Source organism: Harpia harpyja, chromosome 4 (genome assembly GCF_026419915.1).
Source record: "Harpia harpyja isolate bHarHar1 chromosome 4, bHarHar1 primary haplotype, whole genome shotgun sequence".
In the NCBI taxonomy this organism is placed as follows: Eukaryota; Metazoa; Chordata; class Aves; order Accipitriformes; family Accipitridae; genus Harpia; species Harpia harpyja.
This window is the reverse complement of record NC_068943.1, coordinates 71,302,409-71,325,859: the sequence shown is the minus strand read 5'-3', so window position 1 is coordinate 71,325,859 and position 23,451 is coordinate 71,302,409. Positions and strand designations below refer to the sequence as shown.

Below are 23,451 nucleotides of genomic sequence, written 5' to 3'. Positions count from 1 at the left end.
CTATCCCCTTTCATCCCCCTCAGTGTTTTTTAATGACAGATGCGAGAGAACTAAACCCCAGATTACGAGACACTGGTGAGAACAGGGATCAACCTTCAGCTGACATTTATGTTTACATGCTTAACTTTATCTGTTCGAACAGGGAGTCAAGAAGAGCTGAAAGAAAACATGTTTTTCTGTGTTTTTATGATTAATACTGCTAATAATAGAGATGTTAGAAAATCTGAAAATGCAAAAGTACAAAAAGTAGGTGAATCAGAGAGAAAATATTCTTTTATACACACAGAAATGCTTTTAAATACACTTTCCTGAACTGCCTTATGAACAATAAAAAGGAGCATATTAATATCTTTGATCTCACCAGACAGATCTAGGATGGAACTTACGAACCATACCTGGATCTTAGACAGCTCTTGCACAGAAGATTGGTCAATTTGTAGCTTGTCTACACGCTTCTTTAATTCATTGATTCCAGCGTCTAGTTCCTTCAAACCTTCTTCTGCCTGCAGTATGACCTGTATTTGAAAATTACATCATTTAGTTTGAAGGTTTAATAACAATACTGTAGCTACCATACATATTCTCTTTTCTGCCTGAAGTATTAATCAGTCCTTCAATCTGCTGAAATTTTAAAGGATACTGTAAAGAAAAAGTATTAATTCAAAGTTGGGAGAGCCTGGCTTGCTTCTTAAAGTTAAATACAATATGGCATTATTATTTTTTTAATAACAAGCTGTTTTAGTATCATCCACTATTTTATACCAAACCTTGTTGTGAAGTTCCATGCTTTTAATTATGTAGCACAGGCACAAAAGGACTATTATTTTTTCTAACACCTTCTTCTAAAGCATTCTTTTTATTAACACTCATTCCTGTCATATCTGAGTACCAAGCAAACAACCATCACAGCAGAAGACACATGATAGCAAAGAGCTGTACATAGTTCCCTTTCAGGACCAGAATAGGGACAAAATTACTGTCAAGGAAAAGGACCTGTACATCCCCTTTTGCACTTGGAAAACCACAACTTAAGAACACAGGTTGGTATTTGCAAGTGTATGCAGGTGATAACTTGACTTTTTTCAATGGAAGCTTGTCCTGGTTTCAGCTGGGATAGAGTTAACTGTCTTCCTAGTAGCTGGTACAGTGCTATGTTTTGAGTTCAGAGCGAAGAATGTTGATAACACTGATGTTTTCAGTTGTTGCTCAGTAGTGTTTAGACTAATGTCAAGGATTTTTCAGTTTCTCATGCCCAGCCAGTGAGAAAGCTGGAGGGGCACAAGAAGTTGGCACAGGACACAGCCAGGGCACCTGACCCAAACTGGCCAACGGTGTATTCCATACCATGTGACGTCCCATCCAGTATAGGAACGGGGAAGTGGGGGGCAGGGATTCGCCGCTCGGGGACTGGCTGGGTGTCGGTCGGCGGGTGGTGAGCAATTACACTGCGCATCATTTGTACATTCCAATCCTTTCATTATTGCTGTTGTCATTTTATTAGTGTTATCATTATCATTATTAGTTTCTTCTTTTCTGTTCTATTAAACCGTTCTTATCTCAACCCACGGGTTTTCCTTCTTTTCCCGATTTTCTCCCCCATCCCACTGGGTGGGGGGGAGTGAGTGAGCGGCTGCGTGGTGTTTAGTTGCTGGCTGGGGTTAAACCACGACAGTCCTTTTTGGCGCCCAACGTGGGGCACGAAGGGTTGAGATAACGACAAACCTGACCAGAGCTTGTTAAAACAAATTTGTTATAAGCATTCATTATATCGGTCTAATAGTCGCTGGTCATTATGTTGATTTATGCGTTCTTAGAGTTGTTGCTCTGGTTTTTAAAGTTCTGTTATGTATCACCCCGCTTGCTGTATGTAGTCCCTCTTCTGCTGCTTATCATCTGTGGGAGGTGGATTAAGGTTTTCGCTTTGATGTATTGTATAACACTGGTTTATGGTATGATAAAGTCGTCAGCTGTGGGATTAATCCGGTACTTGCACCCAGCATTGTCACCTTTATACTGTGGAAGCCATCTGTGGGAAACTATTAATAATTATACCATTTACCTTTCCTCCTTGGAAAACCAGTCTATGGGTGGGATACCTTTCTTCCCCTCTCCTTTCTCCTTCAGTCCAGTTACAATGGTGTTTGAGAATTTTGAAAAATTTGAATACTCTTGGGATGTTGGGACCAGCACGGTCCTAGCCCTACTGCTAGGAATTAGCATGCTTCTGAATGTGGTTCAGCTCTCGTTTAAGGTTAAACAACTATTTAAGAAAATCACCCAGAGATCTGCCCCAAGGCTGGATAATTATGAGTGGCAGGGTGTGTGGGGTAGTATGGGCAAGTACCTAGAAAAGTGGGCACCTCCAATGTTTTGGAAATTCACCCCTGAACAAGTGCAGAATCCAGAAGAACTAGTAAAATATTTGGAAAAGGTATGCTGTCACCCCGGCAGCTCCAGAGAGATACAAATTACTGCAACGTGCTGGGGCCTGGCCCATGCCTATCGAGCCCTGTTCGACACCACTCAGTACCCTCAAGGGGAAGAGAAGGTCTCTGGACCTAACAACAAAACGATGAGCACTGCGGTCACTCAAACCTCGGCAACGGGCACTGCGGCCCCTCCAGCCCTGGCGACGAGCACTGTGGCTACCCAAACCTCAGCGACAGGCACTGCAGCCCCTCCAGCCTCAGCAATGGGCACGGCAGCTACCCAAACCTCGGCAACGGGCACTGAGGTCCCTCCAGCCCCAGCAACGAGCACAGCAGCTACCCAAACCTTGGCAACAGACACTGCGGTTATCCAAGACCCGGCGAGCGGTACTGCAACTGAACCAGCGGACCAACCTGCACCAGTATCAGTTGCCCCCGTACAGAAAAAGAAATATACAAAAAAATCAGTTCGCTTAGCGAAGGATGAAGGCGAACCAGGGTCATCACGGGAACAGGAGGAAGAGGCAGAACCAGAGGTAATAACCCGGTCCCTATCCTTGAGTGAGCTGCGGGATATGCGAAAAGATTTTGGCCGCCGTATAGGTGAGCATATTATCACCTGGCTCCTCCGATGCTGGGACAATGGGGCTAATAGCTTGGAATTAGAAGGTAGGGAAGCCAAGCAGCTGGGATCGCTTGCCAGGGAAGGTGGCATTGACAAGGCAATTGGAAGAGGGACACAAGCCATCAGCCTCTGGAGGCGACTCCTGTCAAGTGTGAAGGAAAGGTACCCCTTTAAGGAAGATGTTATATGTCAATCAAGCAAGTGGACAACCATGGAAAAAGGTATCCAATATCTGAGGGAATTAGCTGTGCTAGAGACAATTCATCATGATCCGGACAACCCACAATTACCCAAAGATCCAGACGAAGTCCAATGCACACGACCCATGTGGCGGAAGTTTGTGCGGAGCGCACCATCGTCCTATGCCAACTCACTGGCAATAATGACCTGGAAAGACGAAGAGGCACCGACAGTGGATGAAGTGGCTCGCCAACTCCGTCAATATGAAGAAAATCTCTCCTCCTCCCTACAAGCCTGCATTTTGGCTGTGGAGAAGCTGTCTGAGGATTTCCAGCAATTCAAAGAGGAGATGTCCTGTTGCCCACCTGTAAGGACCAATGTCTCAGCTATTAGGAGTGAGCGCTCCTCTGCCCAAGAGAGAGAATATAGAAGGTACACACCGCGAGGTGCCCTGTGGTTTTACTTATGTGATCATGGAGAGGACATGAGGAAATGGGATGGAAAACCTACCTCGGTCCTAAATGCACGGGTACGTGAGCTGCGAGGAAAAAACACCACAAAAGGGGATTCTACCAGGAAAAATGCCGCTCCGGTTTCCAAACAGAGTAGAAGGGCTGATCTTATTTCTGATCCTCTTGAAGGGACTTCTGAGCCAATTTTACGAGAAGTGAATACTGGATACTCTGACCAGAATTAGAGAGGCCCTGCCTCCAGCCAGGTGGAGGAAAGGGATAACCGGGTCTATTGGACTGTGTGGATTCGATGGCCTGGCACGTTAGACCCACAGGAGTATAAGGCTCTAGTACACACCGGCGCACAGTGTACTTTAATGCCATCAAGTTATGAAGGGGCAGAACCCATTTCTATTTCTGGTGTGACAGGGGGATCCCAAGACTTAACTGTATTGGAAGCTGAAGTAAGCCTAACTGGGAATGAATGGCAGAAACACCCCCTTGTGACTGGTCCAGAGGCTCCGTGCATCCTTGGCATAGACTATCTCAGGAGAGGGTATTTTAAGGACCCAAAGGGGTATCGATGGGCTTTTGGTATAGCTGCCTTGGAGACGGAGGGCACGGAACAGCTGTCTACCCTGCCTGGTCTCTCTCAAGACCCTTCGATTGTGGGGTTGCTGAGGGTTGAAGAACAACAAGTACCAATTGCTACCACGACGGTGCACTGGCGGCAATATCGCACCAACCGAGACTCTCTGATTCCCATCCACAAGTTGATTCGCCAACTGGAGAGCCAAGGAGTGATCAGCAAAACTCGCTCACCTTTTAATAGTCCCATATGGCCTGTGCGAAAGTCTAATGGGGAGTGGAGACTAACAGTTGACTATCGCGGCCTGAATGAAGTTACGCCACCGCTGAGTGCTGCCATTCCAGATATGCTAGAACTTCAATACGAACTAGAGTCAAAGGCAGCCAAGTGGTATGCTACAATTGACATTGCTAATGCGTTTTTCTCAATCCCTCTGGCAGCAGAGTGTCGTCCACAATTTGCCTTTACTTGGAGGGGTGTCCAGTACACTTGGAATCGATTGCCCCAGGGGTGGAAACACAGCCCCACCATTTGCCATGGACTAATCCAGACTGCACTGGAAAAAGGTGAAGCTCCGGAACACCTGCAATACATTGATGACATCATCGTATGGGGCAACACAGCAGAAGAAGTCTTTGAGAAAGGGAAGAAAATAATCCAAATCCTTCTGAAAGCCGGTTTTGCCATAAAAGAAAGTAAGGTCAAGGGACCTGCACGGGAGATCCAGTTTTTAGGAATAAAATGGCAAGATGGGCGTCGTCAGATCCCAATGGATGTGATTAACAAAATAGCAGCTATGTCTCCACCAACTAATAAAAAGGAAACACCTTCTTAGGTGTCGTGGGGTTTTGGAGAATGCATATTCCAAATTACAGTCTGATTGTAAGCCCTCTCTATCAAGTGACCCGAAAGAAGAATGATTTTCAATGGGGCCCTGCGCAATAACAAGCCTTTGAACAAATTAAACGGGAGATTGTTCACGCAGTAGCCCTTGGACCAGTCCGGACAGGACAAGATGTTAAAAATGTGCTCTATACTGCAGCTGGGGAGAATGGCCCTACTTGGAGCCTCTGGCAGAAAGCACCTGGGGAGACCCGAGGCCGACCCCTGGGGTTTTGGAGTCAAGGATATCGGGGATCCGAAGCTCGCTATACTCCAACTGAAAAAGAGATATTGGCAGCATATGAAGGAGTTCAAGCTGCCTCAGAAGTGGTTGGTACTGAAACACAGCTCCTCTTAGCACCCCGACTGCCAGTGCTGGGCTGGATGTTCAAAGGGAGGGTCTCTTCTACACATCACGCGACTGATGCCACGTGGAGTAAGTGGATTGCACTGATCACACAACGGGCTCGCATAGGAAACCCCAGTCGCCCAGGAATTTTGGAAGTGATCACGGACTGGCCAGAAGGCAAAGATTTTGGAATGTCACCAGAGGAGGAGGTGGCACGTGCTGAAGAGGCCCCGCTGTATAATAAACTGCCAGAAAATGAGAGGCAATATGCCCTGTTCACTGACGGATCCTGTCGCATCGTGGGAAAGCATCGGAGGTGGAAAGCTGCCGTATGGAGTCCTACACGACAAGTTGCAGAAACTGCTGAAGGAGAAGGTGAATCGAGTCAGTTTGCAGAGGTGAAAGCCATCCAGCTAGCATTAGATATTGCTGAAAGAGAAAAGTGGCCAGTGCTCTATCTCTATACTGACTCATGGATGGTGGCAAATGCCCTGTGGGGGTGGCTACAGCAATGGAAGCAGAGCAACTGGCAGCGCAGAGGTAAACCCATCTGGGCTGCCACACTGTGGCAAGATATTGCATCCCGGCTAGAGAATCTGGTTGTAAAAGTACGTCATGTAGATGCTCACATACCCAAGAGTCGGGCCACTGAAGAACATCAAAACAACCAACAGGTGGATCAGGCTGCCAAGATTGAAGTGGCTCAGGTGGACCTGGACTGGCAACATAAGGGTGAGCTATTTATGGCTCGGTGGGCCCATGATGCTTCAGGCCATCAGGGAAGAGATGCAACATATAGATGGGCTCGTGACCGAGGGGTGGACTTGACCATGGACACTATTGCACAGGTTATCCATGAATGTGAAACATGTGCTGCAATTAAGCAAGCCAAGCGGTTAAAGCCCCTGTGGTATGGAGGGCGATGGCTGAAATATAAATATGGAGAAGCCTGGCAGATTGACTATATCACACTCCCACAAACTTGCCAAGGCAAGCGCTATGTGCTCACGATGGTGGAAGCAACCACTGGATGGCTGGAAACATATTCTGTGCCCCATGCCACCGCCCGGAACACTATCCTGGGCCTAGAAAAGCAAGTCTTGTGGCGACATGGCACCCCAGAACGAATTGAGTCAGACAACGGGACTCATTTCCGAAACAACCTCATAGACACCTGGGCCAAAGAGCATGGCATTGAGTGGGTGTATCATATCCCCTATCATGCACCAGCCTCTGGGAAAATTGAGCAATACAATGGACTGTTAAAGACTACATTGAGAGCAATGGGGGGTGGAACTTTCAAACATTGGGATACACATTTAGCAAAAGCCACCTGGTTAGTCAACACCAGAGGATCTGCCAATCGGGGTGGCCCTGCCCAGTCAGAATTTTTACATACTGTAGAAGGGGATAAAGTCCCTGTAGTGCATATAAAAAATATGTTAGGGAAGACAGTCTGGGTTACTCCTGCCTCAGGCAAAGGTAAACCCGTTCGTGGGATTGCTTTTGCTCAAGGGCCTGGGTGCACTTGGTGGGTGATGTGAAAAGATGGGGAAGTCCGATGTGTGCCTCAAGGGGATTTAATTTTAGGTGAGAGCAGCCAGAATTAAACTGTATATTAGTTGCTATATAACCCTGCTACTGTATGTTATCCTTACTATAATTATGTGCTATATCCATAGTACTATAGTAAGAATCACTTAGATCAAGCAAGAAAAGAACTGTGATAAAACTGAGCAAAGCGCAGTAGTGATGGAACCAGAACTGACTCCAGCATGCAACAATCCAACGGTGCACACCATCCACCTGCTGCGCCAAATGTCACCTGCTTGTCACACTGCACTGAAGCCCAATTCTGCTCTACCGACTGAGAGGACTTTGCACCATCCCTCCTGCCCAGAAAGACTGGTATGACAGATGGGCCCAGAGTCGGAAACTAAATGAACTCAATGAACATTTTATGAACATGACCCATGAACTAAAGGAATGATATGTCTGTGTGTGTATACATATATATATATCATTGCTCATATGTCTTAAAGGAATGGAAAGGTGATGATTGATCAGGATGTAACTAAAGGTATGGGAACTGTGCATGACGTCAATGGTATAGAATAAGGGGTGGATACTGTCCTGGTTTCAGCTGGGATAGAGTTAACTGTCTTCCTAGTAGCTGGTACAGTGCTATGTTTTGAGTTCAGAGCGAAGAATGTTGATAACACTGATGTTTTCAGTTGTTGCTCAGTAGTGTTTAGACTAATGTCAAGGATTTTTCAGCTTCTCATGCCCAGCCAGTGAGAAAGCTGGAGGGGCACAAGAAGTTGGCACAGGACACAGCCAGGGCACCTGACCCAAACTGGCCAACGGGGTATTCCATACCATGTGACGTCCCATCTAGGCTAGGAACGGGGAAGTGGGGGGCAGGGATTCGCCGCTCGGGGACTGGCTGGGTGTCGGTCGGCGGGTGGTGAGCAATTACACTGCGCATCATTTGTACATTCCAATCCTTTCATTATTGCTGTTGTCATTTTATTAGTGTTATCATTATCATTATTAGTTTCTTCTTTTCTGTTCTATTAAACCGTTCTTATCTCAACCCACGGGTTTTGCTTCTTTTCCCGATTTTCTCCCCCATCCCACTGGGTGGGGGGGAGTAAGTGAGCGGCTGCGTGGTGTTTAGTTGCTGGCTGGGGTTAAACCACGACAAAGCTACAAGCTTTCCTAAGTCTTTCAACCTAGGAGTCTGCTGAAGTAATGCATGCAAGCTATAACAAATTTAAAAGCACAAAGTAGACTCCTGTAGTTAAAGTCCTTTGTTAAGGCCCTTTCTTGGAAACCGCCTATCCATATATGCTTAAACTATATATGTGAACAGAACTCCTGACTCCCAGTAATGCAGAGGATGCACAATACAGTCACTAAACTTAAACTTCATGCAGCTAAGTTACCTGGCTGTTTAAGGGCCTTATCTCTACCTTCCCAATCACATCTTAAACAAACAGCAATGCTTTTAAATTTGAATGTTTTATCAGCCAAGGTAGATGTTCAGAAACAAATCAATTCAGTTGCTTTTGTTACCACGTTTTTTTCCTATTTGGTTGTTAAATTAATGACACAGAAGATAAATTTTTGCCAATCTTTTGCATCATGGAAGATAGAAAAGAAAGACACAGAATGCCAGCTCTCTTACTCATACAGGAGACTTAAAATTCCTTCAAAATTTGATTATCAGGTATATAAAAAGACCACTATTTCTGTTTAGCTGAAAGATAAGCCTCTTCATCTCAGTCACCTGCTGGCACCAGACATCAGTAGCTCTTGGGTAACAAGAAACATCCGTAGAAAGTAGCCCTTAGCATACTTCATTCACTTTTCTCATTGGCAAAACAGAAACAAGGAAATGGTATATATTTTGTCATATTAATAATTAATTATTCATCAGGCAACTCCTGATAAAGAAAAAACAATTATTGCCTTAAATTAAAATGAATAACAGTGAAGATGTTACTACCAACCAGTGCAGAAGAAAGTGCCTTTGGTTTTTAATAAAGTGTAATAGCCAAACAATTTAGTCAAACTTTAGACTTTTTTTGGTTCATTGAAGTTTTCTTTCTTTCAAATACTGCCCAGTGTATGCAAAACTAGGTCAGCTGGGGAGATAAGAAAGACACTTTGTGTTGGTTTGTTTTGGTTTGTTTTGGGTTTTTTTAATTTATAAAGACTGTAGTACTCTCTTGGAAGTACTCATTTTCACATATTTCATGTGAACACATACATTCTCCCATAAAAAGCAACTATTCTCCAGAATCTATTTATACTTTGAATAGAAATTTTACCTTTTCCCCCCTCCCCAAGTAATAGAGATTTGGTAATACCTGCATTTGTTCTGTTTCTGGTCTCTCAACTGCCTCTGCTAGTTTCTGTAGAACTAAGTATTTGTTATCAGCCACCGATGTAAACAGGAGCTTCAGATCATTCTACAGGAGACAACAACAACAACAACAAATTATAACCAATCATAGCACAAACCAACTGAAAAATATTTTATGTTTTAAAAAGTTTAAAGCATTACAATGTTACAATGTCAGCACTAAGGCATAAAATCTATCCAAAATTGGAAGCATCACTATTAGACAATGCAAAACATTTAACATCGCTGAAAATCAGTAACTGGATATATATGAGCTAAAAGCTAAAGCAACCCCTCTTCAAAACATAACCTGTGAACACACTTCTACTTCTGCCTTCTAATTTGATAATTAATTAGCAAGGGTCATTAGCTTCATTTAACAAAAATATGTTGTTCTTGTCTACGTATTTTATTCAATCACATTAACTTGTAAACAAGCAAGGTTTTACTTTTTAAGACAAGCTTTTTTCATTACAAACTTGAGCAAATATAACAAAGAAGTAAACAAGGCTTCAACACATTACAGGGCTAACTACACATTACAACTTTTAGAGTACCTTATCAGACTAGGCACACAAATATTACTTAGCAATTTTGCCAATCTACTATTACTCTTTTTTTCATGCATTCATCCCAACAGAAAATTATCAGCACATTTTTCTAAGATTTTCAGCATTATATAAGGGGTGCGTTACAGACTATTTTTTTTTCCATGCAGTAATCCTTTTAAATTCTAAATATCTCTGGTATATTAATAATGCACAGGATTCTAATTAATTTGCCTGCTTTCTTCAGCAAAGGCAGGCCTTTCATTGAAAAATGTGGAAATCTTTTTTCCTACCTACTGCAGAGGAAAGGTTATGGAGTTTGGAACAAAATGCTGTAGTAACAACCTATGGAACAATGATCCTAATCTAAAGACAACAGGAATCTATTTTCCATTTTTTTGGTTGTAATTTATTTTTTTTCATTAAAACTAAACCATACTGGAGGCTTTATATGATAATAATAGGAGAGAAGGTAGACACCAAGTAAGACCTGAAAGCATTTCTGAATTCTGTTTGAAAAGATTTCTAAAAGCACACAGTTCTCCATTTTTTCTGCTTTGCTCACTAGAGACAGCTTGAGATACAAGCTCTTAGAGAGTAACGGGATGGCTTAAAGATGGTCAGAAAGGTGGGAATCAGTGTTATGTTTTCTACCTTATCTCAGCTAATAAAAACAGTGTACTCTATCATTTGTCAAATTATAGAATGTATAGAGTGGAACTCTAAAGTTGCTTTTTCTCCTTTGACAACAGTAGTCAACAACTTCCTTTTATGTAATGCCAGCAGGGTAAGAAAACATGGGATGAATGATCACTTTACAATAATTGCACGAGTTGCAGAAGGCTTCTAGCCGAGAGTTCAAATTTTGAATCATGATTTGGGTGCCAAGTTTTGCATAGCCTAAGAAGAAGTTTGATTTTTCCGTAAAATCCTGTGACAACCTTGTTCTTTTGATTTGGTACCAGAAATTCTCATTTCTTTGAGAATTGCACCCTTTATATCCCCATTTGATATGTACCCCTGTTACAGGGGTGTACCCCTGTTCCTTCAGGTGGACATCATACCTTGAAAGTCACTATTTGCTGGAGTCGTCCTTTCATCTGATGGCATCTCTGGTTTACTGCTGACTCCAGTAAGGTCAGTCTTCTCAGGAGACAATCCAAAGTGTCTTCTATAATATCCCTATTATCACCATTCTCAGGAAATACCTGAGCAAATAAGTTCTTGTTCTTATCCATTTCTTCTGTTACATCTTTGATTTCTTTGGCAAGTGACTGATTTTATAGAAAACAAAACAAGGTGACAATCAGACATTCTGTAAAGCAGGCAAACATATTGCCATAACCATTGTCTAATTTTGCAGTGATGCAGTGACTTTTTTACATTGTTAATATAGACACTCTAGACAAAGTTATGCAGCTACAGTATCTCTGACAGTAAGAAGACCCCAGACTGCTCTGAGGAAAACAAGTCCTGAAACAAAATGATGTAGAATCATAGAATCATAGAATGGTTTGGGTTGGAAGGGACCTTTAAAGGTCACCCAGTCCAACCACCCCTGCAATGAGCAGCGATGTCTTCAACTAGATCAGGTTGCTCAAAGACCTGTCCAACCTGACCTTGAATGTTTCCAGGGATGGGGCGTCTACCACCTCCCTGGGCAACCTGTTCTGGTGTTTCACCACCCTCAGCATAAAAAATTTCTTCCTTGCATCTAGTCTGAATCTACCCTCTTTTAGTTTAAAACCATTACCCCTTATCCTATCACCCCTCTCTCTCTTTCTCCCTCTCCCCTGCTCCCTCCCTTCCACACCGCTCCTCTCCCCCTCTTCCCCCTGCCCCATTTAAAGTTGATGAATTTGTACTGTTTCTATATCCCAGAGTATTCCTCCCTCTTTTTCACTTAATGTCAATTTTAACAATGTAGTGTTTGCTAATGCTTAACAAAGAAGTTAAACAGAAGAAAGACTCTATCCTTAATTCTCTTCTGACCAGGCAAAATCTGGGTCAAGTGCTGCTTTCTGCAATATTCTCCACATGGTCAATAAGGTTACTTCTACCACTAGAATACTGCAATTACATAGAGATTATGACAGTGACATGTCACTTATCCAGGATTCTAATATTTTCTTTCTAAACACTACACAAAATGTATCCCCATTGGCAATTTAAAGAAAGTCCTATTCATGGATTCCTTACCTCTTGCTTGCAGAGGTATGTTTCTGTTTCTTCCTCTGGCAACAGAGCTGTAGCAACAAAGACCTGTTCTTCCACACCATCTAGCCACAACGAGGTGGCTGTGACACCATTATACAGCTTCTGTTCAAGATGCAGGCTCTCCTCCACCCGTCCAGCCTGGGCAAAAGGAGCCAGAGAAGTCCAGAGCAGAAGTACAAGATACTCTTTCTAACATCTAATATTTGGGAAAGGGCTGGATTTCCAGGTGGGAGCTAGAGGAGTTTTCATTGTAAATGTGGCTCTGCTGGAGGATAGGTGTAAAGACAATTGAAATTTTACCTCAGATGACACATCTTCAAAGGCCTGATTCAGTTCAACCAATACTGGTGACACTGATTTGTCTTCATCCTGTCCTTCCTCCTTATACAAAGGCATTCCAGATATCAGTCTGTTTGGTCTGCTACAAAGCTGCTGAGAGAGAAATACTAATTAGGATGCTTCTACCATATATAGGGCACAAAATTCAGCTATACAGATTCTACTGCTGACTGAGGATATCACCAAATAGTGCTCATGGCCCTCCCACGACTGTTCCGTGTCGTGGTTACCTTGAATAAGAGGTTGCTCAACAGGAGGTTCGCTAGAAGTGCAGAATAATTACTTGTGGCCAGAATTAGCAATGACTTATTTTTACCAAAAAATTAATTAACTACTGTTGAATGAATACAAGATATTTAGAATTTTGGAACTGATTTTAATGTAGTGTTATATAAAGAATAGCGGGCCTGCGTCTATTAACAATAAAATGGAGGATGTATGTTAATACAGATCTTGGTTTGTCCCTGGTTTAGTTGATTAATCCCTGTTTCTTTCAGTAAAAATTCTGTGGCTGAAATCACTTGCTTCTTTGTCACATACCCACTAAGGTCAAGAACTGAATGCAACCAATAAATTCAAACTGAAAATAACAGTTTTTCCTCTAAGTTGTCGCCAGAGTACTGGTCAATTCCAGAAGGATGATTTGTTACAGAATTATCGTGGGTTAGGTGAGTAAATCAGAATTTTGCCTGAGCCCTTACTTCCTTTCTAGTTTATTCACCTGAATGGTAGTGCAGTTCAAATCACTTTGAACAAGAGCAGTGCTAGTGCCAATATTTAATAGTTTTTATAGATGCCATAAAAATAAATTGTTCCATATTCTTTGCATTAACTACATCACATCAATGCATCTGTTATGCACATACTGTATCTCATGTGACAACTGCTTTCATAGAGAAAATGCAAAGAGAAATTAAAAATAGCTACCAGCTGTTCTTGTTCCAAAGTTTTCTGGAGCAGTCTCTGCTTGGTATTGAATTCCTGGTTCAGGCTTTCCCATTTCACCTTCATCTGTTCTTCAGGTGATGGCTTCTCACCTTCCAAGCCTAATTCCTCAGAGAGTGTATCAGGCTTCTCACTGAATGGGAAGATGCATAAAGGTTTAACAAATACAAAAGGTATTACTATATAACGTGTTTATTTCCTCTTTCAATTAGGAAATTCTACATTTAAATCAAGTGCTACTTTTTAAAGCTTTGACTTTTTTTTTTTTTTTCAGATAGTAAGACAAGGCTGGTTTGTAACAGCTAGAAGTTCTTGCCTGATGGGATAAAATGTACTTTCTGAGAAACTGTTTAGAGTTACAAGTATCCATATTAAATAAAAAACCCCAAATCAGACTGAATATATACTATATTGAAATGTAACCTTTAAAGAAGCTTTACTTCAAAGCATGAAATAATAAATAAAAAAAAAATAATTATCTGACTCCTTCCTCACCTCCTTTCTCAAAATGCCAGACATACCCTGATATTTCAATGCAGGACAAGCGTATGAGTTTAGCTTTGGTAAACAGTGAATGAAGTTCAGCATTTTGTATTTTATTTTTTTGTTGGTTTCTATAGTATAACATCATGTGACAGAAGTAAGCCTCAAACAGAAGGAGATAAGTAAGTACTTTCTGGCATTATAATAAAAAACCCACATTGAATTAACACAAATGCTGAGGAAAAGAGGTTACTGAGTACAGTTTACATTCCTTATGCCAGAGTCTTGGTTCTGCTGTCCCATGAACTACGCTCATGTTCTAGACTTTGGCATGCTGGAGGAGCCACAAAGGTGCTCACTACTACTGAGATACCTCAAGGAAGTATTTTAACTGAAGGGTTGACTGCTCCTTGATTCTTAAGCTGATAATGTTCACCCTGGTTTCCTCTTCCCAAGACCTTGCCCTTTCTGCTCCCTGAAGGTCCACATAGGCAGTAGTTTTCTTCTGCCTTCTCTAAGGCAGAAGTCTCTCTCAGTCAGAGCCAAGGCTTTTATAGACATCTACTTCTACCCAAAATGGGCAAGTGTGCAAGAAAATACACACCAGAGATGAAATTTGAAATATACAAGGCTTCAAAAAGAAAAATATTTACTAACTGCAGGAAAAATAAAATTAAGCAATGAGTATCCCTTCTGGGAAGATCTGGTATCAATGGCAGACTACAATGTTTTAGAGATCAGCTATGATTCACACACCAATGCTGGACCATAAAGCTATAGTAACTGATCACTGCTTGTCTAATGAATCCTGCTAGTTTGTAATTTTAGTGTGATGCTTGATAATAAGAATAAAAGGAATATCTAACTGCTGAAGATGATCTATTAGCACAAAACAGTTTGTGTAACTATATTATCAGACCTCTGAATTATAAACCAGGACTCCGGTATCTTAGGTGCTGTATAAAAATGATAAAACAAAAATTAGAGGATTATACGCAGAAGAGGGATGTAAATATAAGGATGACAAAGCACAGTCAAAGAAATTCACTTTGCAGAAGACCAGATGAAAGCACACCTTATACATAGGCCTTCTGGAGCACCTTGCTGTGTTAGGATTTCTTCTCCACGGCATGCTACTGACCGAAGCAGATTCTTCTGCTCTTCTAGCTCTTGTTCCAGCTCCTAAAACAGCAAGTTACAAAACCCAAAACAAACCTCAGACAGAGTTTTTGCCTTGGAAGGATACATCTACATTGCATAACTGTCACGCAAAGATCATAGAATCATAGAATCGTTTAGGTTGGAAAAGACCTTCAAGATCATTGAGTCCAACCATCATCCATGGCCACTAAACCATGTTCTGGAAAGATAGCTGAGCTATTTCTCATATGGCTTGCTTGAACACCAAAAGCAGTGCAAAATCTCCACCCAGGGACACAGAAAAATTGGGTACATAAACCAGATTGTTGAACTAATTAACTAATGCAATGCAGTTGCTGGAACCTAACCTGGTGAGGATATCTGTGTATCATGCAACACAGTATAAGTTGTAATGTGTGTATCTTTGCTTCTATAATGACAATGTTGATTGCTATTTTGAGCAAACACCATCTTCTCCTTAGAGTAACTTTAAGGGTTCATTCAATTTAATTTTACTAATGGACAATGGAAGTATAGAGTGATTAAGTGAGTTGACCATGGTCACCCAGGGTGTCTAGTCTGCCTGGCTCTTACAGATCTAAAATAGCGACCTCAGATGCATCATTACAAATGCACTGAGTAAGAAACAGTGTAAATATGAAAATTTCAGTGGAAATATTAAAAAGAATGGTTCATCTACAGTGTCAAGCACAATCTAAAGATGGGGGGAAAAGAAATGCAAAACACCAACTTTCTGTTGCTGCAGGGTGCTCTGCTGTTGCTGTGAGCGAGTGGTTCTTGCTTGTGCCAGCCATTCTTGGACACTGGGGCTTTGTGAGGAAATAAAGTCCAGATTGCTCTCCTCCTTTTCTTGTAATGATCCCTGCTTTAAGAGAAAGAAATAAAGATTTTACAAAATTTCTTATATTGCTAGAGAGCTGGCAGGTCCAGCTCATCAACTTAAAAACACATGTAGTGCCACCTTTCACCTCTCAGGCTGCTGGCTCACATAAATTTTGAAGTGAGCAATGGCCTTAGATTTCTGACTTCTACTGGTCATTGGTTACTAGCAAGAAAGCATCCCTAAAAATGTAAAAATAAACATGCACCACTGCACTTAGCAGAGTCAGAGACCAGAGACCATGGACTGATGTGTTTCTGAAGACTGTTGCGCTTCTCCTAAAAACCATCACTGATCTGTAATGAAGGGTGCAGATATAACTGGCAATGCAGGGAATCAGTGGGTTGTTTCTGCCAGATTTTTAGTCTAATTAAAGCCAATTTTTTGTCTAACTAAAAATGAGAGAATGCTGGTTGTCATTCTGGTCAAAATTTACTTATCAGTAAGTACATAACTCTATCCATGGTTGGCAGAAACAGTCAGTTAACAGCAGATTATATGATACGAACAGTAAAGACAATAAGAAAGACCAAACCACAGAATGTTATAATAGAACAGCAAAAGCAACAGTTCCTTCACTTCATACTTCTATCATTATGTTTTTCTGACATGAGTGATTAGACAGGCTTTCTGTGTAAGCAAAACAAAAAAGAGCAAATGCCTTAACAGTTCCAAAAAATGCTTTATCAACTTCTTGACTTTTGAAATCCATGTTGGCTGTAAATTTAAATTATTTTAGCAGCCAATGTATACAAATGTAGGGATTTTAACACACTAGGCCTAATGTTAAAGACAGACTTGGAGGTCTGGTTACTTAGCTCTATCTACACACCTCTCTGGATTTATTTAATTTTACTTGCAGGCATGCAATGACTGTAGAGATAGTGCTGCTTTTTTTTTTTTTTCTTTTAAGCTTCTAGATCTAAAGCTGGGGCTTAATTCCTCTTCCATTTTGTCTACATATCTCATTTTTGTAGGATTCATATTTTGCCTATTACTCAGCTCCTATTCTAAATAGACTAAGAGCACCAAATGGTTCAGGCATTACAGCAGGGTCTCCAAAACAAAAACATGTTCCACCTTCCAGAGAGCCTTTGTGTCAAATCAGGCAGGGACCAGCAGGGCCAAAGGTGGTTGAGGAAACCCCCTCTTGCCTCAACTGGTGCTCCTTATACGAACAACTGGGATAGACCTCTGTGACCAGCGTCCCTGGCACCAGGCACTGAAACAGCAGTGTTTTGCTAAATAGTAGAAGTTAGGTGTAAGATTTCAATTTTGAGGGATGACAAGTATACTGGAGTTGAAAGGACTGATTAGTGTTAGAGGATATAAACTGTAAGAGGAGCAAAACAGGCAGGCAGGTACCTAGAGCTGGAAAGAACCATTAGCTCTTGCTCTATGAAATAGCTTTGTTTCACTAAGGATTCAGTCTGCAGGTAAACTGTGGTACTTTACTTTGTAGGAACAAGTTTCTAGAAAAGCCGATGTGGTTGGATTGTGAACAATGTCATTATAGGATATCAGATTAGGCAAAGAAAATATTATGTGAGGGATAAAGAGGGTCTGGAATTTGAATTTTTCTATTAAAAATGAGAAAAAAGACAATCTCTGTAAACTGTAAAAAAAAAAATCTGCTTCATTTTATATGCTCTAGAGACAATAGCCATTCAACTTGTGAATTCCTTTAGTGAATAGTAACTAGTTCTTCATTGCATTTGGGCAGACTGATTGATTTCAGTTAGATTTTGAGTCTCCTCTTCTCTGGGAAGAGGGTTGAGAAGTTTCAGTTTTGGAGTTATACTAAGACAAATAAATAGTAGTCCCACAGTTCCTGCAATAGCAAATAGTGTAAAAGGGATTGTGGCATTTGTGGATGCATTGAGGTTTTGCAAATATGTTACTGTGCATACTTTTAAAATCAAAATTATTTGTGAACCAGATTTTATCATTCTTAAATCACAGAATATAAGTTTTAAAAAACACACTTGCATTCTCATTTGAATTTTGTCTGAAGGTACTGTATTACATTTCCTTTAAATAGCCAGGGAAATAAGTGCTTGAAGCTGTCATTCCTGGGGACCGTCCACTCCAGCACAGAAATAACTGGAAAATGTCTGAAGAAAATGGTGATAAAAATTGACTTTTCAAAGGATTCAGAATTGTACAAACTTATATCAGGCATATTTGTCTTGTACAACTGAAGTCATTCCTCCCACAAATATACTTTGTTATAAAAATTAAAGAAGCACTATCTATTTTTTTTTACTGCAGAATCCATTTTACTACTTTGTTTTATAAGGTGTCTATTTATTTTTATTTCCCCTAAGTCACAGAATTTAGTAGATAACAGTAATAAGGCAATGTTTTATAAATCTTTCAAAGTGCTTGAAAAATGCTACATTTGGAATCAACGTAGTCTGGAACTCTCCTGATCCAGCATGTTTCTGATTAGTTTCACTGCTTTATTTTATGAATAAAGGAGTTGGTCTCCAAATCATTTTTTTCCATATCATTAATGACATTAATCAATTAAAGTTAGAAGGAAAACTGAAATTGCTGCAAGGAAGTCACAGAATCTCACACTGGCTCCTAAAAAGCCTTGTGCCACAGGAATAACAGATATGCTGAAATACTGCTTTAAGGAAAATTTAGCTCGTTCTTTACAATGCTCTTGGTCTTGCAGTGCAACTTGGGAGGATCATTCCTTTTCTTCGTGCAGGTTGGTTTATGCCTCTGGGCAATTACCAGGTTATCAGTACACCTAGAGACATGTGTAAGTCTGAGTTTCTTACATGCATGAGCAACAGTGCTGTTAGCATGTCATGTTTCTCAGGGTTAATAATGGCAGTGGATAAAGTTAGTGCATTTTAGGGCATCTGATGCTCTGAGCTTCAGTCCATAAGAAATACTTTATGCCTGATTGTTTGAAAAAGGACATTATAGAATTTCTCATTTGAAAAAAAATTGCTCAATGAAAATTTGAAGATGTTATACTGCCTTTATCTATTTTCTTCCATGATCCATAAGTGCAGTCCAAAAAAGGCTAGCAATTCATAAAGAAACTTAAGTCTTGCATGCATGCAGCATCTTAAATGAGTCATATTTTACATCTGGAAACTATTTTGTTGTTATTTTTAATATTAGAAAAGCATCCAAAAATCTGTTTTAAAAGTTTAAGTAAACTAAATCACACCACTGTATTTTAAAATGCAGCAAATTTTAAAATGCAGCATGTGTATTTTAAAATTAAGCAAAGATGTCTGTGATGTCTTTTCACTTCACAAGTAATATATCAGAATATAGTATTATATGCCTACATACTGTTGATAACACTTTTCATTTGCCTAATCATGAGGTTTAATATGCAAGAATAACATTAAAGTTACTTCATCTTAGAGGCAATAGGAATAAATATCTGGGTTTTTTCCTTCCCTGCCTTTTTTTTTTGGTGGTTGTTTTGGTTGGGTTTGGGTTTTTTTTTTTGTGATGCTACGATAAGTTTTATAGTTATGCAGTTGCTTTGGTCTAAAAATAGTTCTTAGCACGTCAAATGACTTTTCAAGCTAACCTCTCAGTAGACTTCAATCTGCATTACAAGCTAGAAATCTTTGAAGCTTATCATGTTTGCATAGCAAATCCCAGAAAAGAAGTAAAAGAAAAGGGAGGGAAGGAGTCACAACAGGGCAAGCAAATTCAAAACCAGTCAGTCACATTACATGGTTGGGTTTCTTGTATGTATTCAGTTATTCACATGTTAGTTTAACCTAAAGAATGACCAAAACCAACCGTTAAATAAAATAAACTAGTGGCAATAAGCAGATCAATGCTGCTAGGAATAGAAACCTAGGACAAGACTGAGATTAAATGTATCTTTGTTTATATAATATTTTGTTTAGTGTAATGATGCCACTAAGTATTAGCCATATTTAAAAATGTTTCATTATCTTGATGTTATCTGTTCATTGCATTGTGCACGCTGTATGGAGGAAAGCATGTATTTAGGATTGTTCTTTTGTTGTGGGAGAGATCCTGCCCCAGAGCACACACAATCTAAAGGGACTGGGAACAGGAACAGAGTATATCCAGACCAAGCTAATCATCGATCTACTTTATTATTGTCCTTTCAGTGAAGACAGTGAGGTTAGGATTGTTTCACCACGAAGTGGTTAACTTGAAAATGATAAGCTAAAACTTGCTAGGCAGTTCTTTATTTTGGAGTGTAATTCCATTTACTATGTAAAGATGAATGGCTCAAACTAAATCAGTAAAATACTTTTAGTCCTTTTCCTAGTTGCACAAAACTGCTGTGAAATCCCCCAACCTCCTGCCCATCGTGAAGCCAGCTGGAAAGAGCCACTTACCCGAATGTTGATCTGTTTGTCGTGGAGCACTCTCTGCAGCTCCAGGAGACTGCCCTTCAGCGTCCTGAGCTTCACAGCCAGCTGCTCTGCCTCGTCCTTGGTGTGAGCCTTCCCCTCCATAAGCAAGTTCTCGTTGTGCACAGACAACTCTGACAAGGCTACCACCTTCTGCTCTATTTCAACCAGCATGTTCTGCAGCAGCAAAAACAAAGAACCAAATTCATACATTTTCCAGCATCTGTCACGCTTTCTGGCAAGACGGCCTGTGGCCTACCTCACCCGTCGCCAAGCTAAGGGCAGGTCAGGTTATCATTGCCTTGCCTTCCAGTCCCTTTCAGAGTCCTTTGGAATATGCTTGCAAATGTTTGTATTTGCCATTTCTGTTTGCAACCTTTTTCAAAACAGGAAATTAAAAAATTATTTGAAACAAAGGATTTGTTGTAGAGGAGATGCTCTTTATTTGCACATTAAAGGTAAGGGAGGCTGAGATGCTAGACTGACATCCATAATGACAAGAAACAGAGCACGCAGCTAGAGCTACTTCTTCCCTCTTCTTTCACGTACATTTAGTGAAATGCTTCCTACCTCCTCCTATGTGTTGCTCTGGCTGCGTTGATAAGCTTGTCTTCTCACTATTTGCTCTTTCTGATTGGTGCATGATGGACTTAAGGATTTCTCTATAATCCTCTTTAGTCTAAAGAGAGTCTTAAAGTGACAAATCTCTGGCATGTTTATTCTCAAAAGCTACTTTCCTGACGTTCCATTAACCATTCATGTATTACAGACATAGTGTATATTTTGATCTTCCAAACTCAAAGCTCATACAATTCTTGCTCAAAAACCTAGCCTGACATCAAATGTTTTTGTTTCCATAGCAACCATCAAGTATAAACTTAACAAATATTTCTCCTGAAGGAATGTGTGCAGGATAAGAAGGGCACAGTCTCTAAAAAGTGGAAAAAATGCAGGACTTTATATAAACTTACTGTATTAAGATTTTAAGAACCAGCAAAAGAACAGCAGGATTAACTTTTCCACAAAGTTAACCGTTCTTTTTAATTTTGAGCTTCCTACAGATTATATTTTTTAAAAATTACTGCTTTCTTTAAGTTCACAGGGTTTATCTATATATAACAAACAGCTCCCAAAGACGGGTGATGAAAGAACACCTGAGACTGAGCACACTGAAAATTCCAATGATGAAGTTGTGTCGGTGGAAATTTAACTAGACGTTTAATTCATCGGACTTACATGAAACTTAACTCTCATTTATCCTAAAATAGTTGAGATCCTCATTCTTTAATATGAAAAGGGATCTTTTGTCCACCTGTCTCTTGTCTACCTTGTAATTTTAATTATAAAGATCATACAGTTCTAAACTGTCATTTAAAAATTGAAATCTTCCACTAATTTGAGAACCTGGATATTATGACTGATCCAAGTCTTGTTAATAAAAGTATATGCAGCAAAAATCCTATTGCAGCAAAATGTTTTTCCTCAGTTGTTTTGGTATTCTGGGGTGATTAATATAAAATTCATAAAAGTAGTAACTATTGATGATTATACTTTACTGCTGAATGTGGGTAGGGATTACTCCTGAAGAAAACACAACACTGTCCCACTCACCACTGCTAGTGCAAGTGTGTTCTTCAGCTGGAAAGGAAGGAGTAGGAAAGTACACTGCAGGTGTTTTCATACCTATCAAGTGAGCTGTTCAACAACTCTAGCTTGAGCCAAGCAGAAACAGTAAGTGAAGTGAATACAAGGCCTTAAAGCAAAACAAAATGCCCTCTGAAAGTTGTAGAGCTTCCAATGTTCTTGCAGCCAGGATATCTTTTTTGCCTACCGCTGTGTTTATATGCGCTTTCTAAAGCACTGTTTGCAGTCTCTAATAAGAAATGAAGAACAAGCTATATTTTATCTCACAAATCATTGATGAAGCCAACTGAGCATATCTGAGGTGCTAAGGGGCTCAGAAACTTCTTCCCCACTAAAATGGTGGCTCGTCCCACTCAATAATGGTCTAAACATTAATGCTCCATATTTGCCTCTTCATTCAGATAAAGCTATATCCATCCTGTTCATCTAAACATTACAGGACAGATAATTTTACCTGACAGTCTACCAGCTGTGCTTCCATGTCCATAGGCTCCTCAGCAGTAACCAGAGCGGTGTCCAGCGTTGCTCGGGTATTGAGTAGCCAGTGGTCAAGCTCATCAGCTTCACAACGGTACCTTTGAAGAGCCTGCTCTTGCCGCTGTTCTTCCAGCTGCTCGTTCAGTTTTTCCTAGAAGTACAAATTATATTTTCCTTTTTAAAAGAAATAAACCATGACAACCACTTTTAAACAATTTTCCCTCTCTGTCTTGCACAACTTCTACATAGTATTTTAAAGCTATAATAAGCCCTTTCATCCATAAGTTGCAAATCTTTAAAAAATATTATTGCTTTCAATTGATGAGCAAGCTTTTCTGGTGATTGAAATTCTGTTTCAGTTCAGTCACTGTATTTCTACTTCCTTCAGTAGATCTCTGCTATTACAGCCTTCTAAAGATGAGGTCTTTTCTGCCTCCTCTTGCTGCTCTCCTTTGGGTTTCCCCCCACATTGACTCAGTTTGCTCAACTAGCACAGAACTGTTTGCTTAGGGGGACAGATGCATGGGGACAGAGAGCTGGGAGTTTGCTGCAGGGAAAAGAGAGCAGCTTTGCCTTTTTTGGCAGCGGCAGGCTGTTAGCCTTGTTGCCTCTCAAGAGAGGCATGAGAGGGGTATTTCAAGGACCCAACAGAGTACTGGTGGGCCTTTGGTGTAGCCACTGTGGGTAAAGAGAAGACTGAAGAGCTGTCTACCTTGTCCGGCCTCTCGGAGGATCCATGTGCTGAGGGGTGTGGAAGGACATTAAGCTCCAATGGCTGCTGCAGCAACAGCATCGCAGCAACACGGACTCCCTGGCCCCAGGCTGGAAAGCAGCTTGGCAGAAAAGGACCTGGGGGTCCTGATGGACACCATGTTGAACACAAGCCAGCAATGGGGCCTTGGGGCAAAGAAGGCTAATGGTATCCTGGGCTGCATTAGGAGGAGCGTTGCCAGCAGGTTGACAGA

General features: G+C 40.8%; 1 protein-coding gene across 18 annotated transcripts in view; it reads right to left on the bottom strand.

Moving 5' to 3' along the window:
* SYNE1 (spectrin repeat containing nuclear envelope protein 1) overlaps nucleotides 1-23,451 on the bottom strand; it is a 327,350-nt gene that overhangs the window by 75,953 nt on the left and 227,946 nt on the right. For 15 of the 18 annotated variants that reach the window (XR_008234789.1, XM_052784707.1, XM_052784709.1 and 12 more), the window contains 10 exons: nucleotides 22,464-22,637; nucleotides 20,351-20,542; nucleotides 15,840-15,974; nucleotides 15,024-15,130; nucleotides 13,448-13,598; nucleotides 12,482-12,613; nucleotides 12,164-12,319; nucleotides 11,029-11,238; nucleotides 9,382-9,483; nucleotides 396-515 (listed from right to left, as the gene is read on the bottom strand). Coding sequence is in view for 17 of the 18 variants with exons in the window: in XM_052784707.1 (XP_052640667.1) it covers nucleotides 396-515; nucleotides 9,382-9,483; nucleotides 11,029-11,238; nucleotides 12,164-12,319; nucleotides 12,482-12,613; nucleotides 13,448-13,598; nucleotides 15,024-15,130; nucleotides 15,840-15,974; nucleotides 20,351-20,542; nucleotides 22,464-22,637 (1,479 nt within the window). In the remaining variant the exon portion in view is untranslated. The remainder of the gene's footprint in view (nucleotides 1-395; nucleotides 516-9,381; nucleotides 9,484-11,028; nucleotides 11,239-12,163; nucleotides 12,320-12,481; nucleotides 12,614-13,447; nucleotides 13,599-15,023; nucleotides 15,131-15,839; nucleotides 15,975-20,350; nucleotides 20,543-22,463; nucleotides 22,638-23,451) is intronic. The other 3 variants (XM_052784698.1, XM_052784714.1, XM_052784699.1) reach the window with 2 other exon arrangements.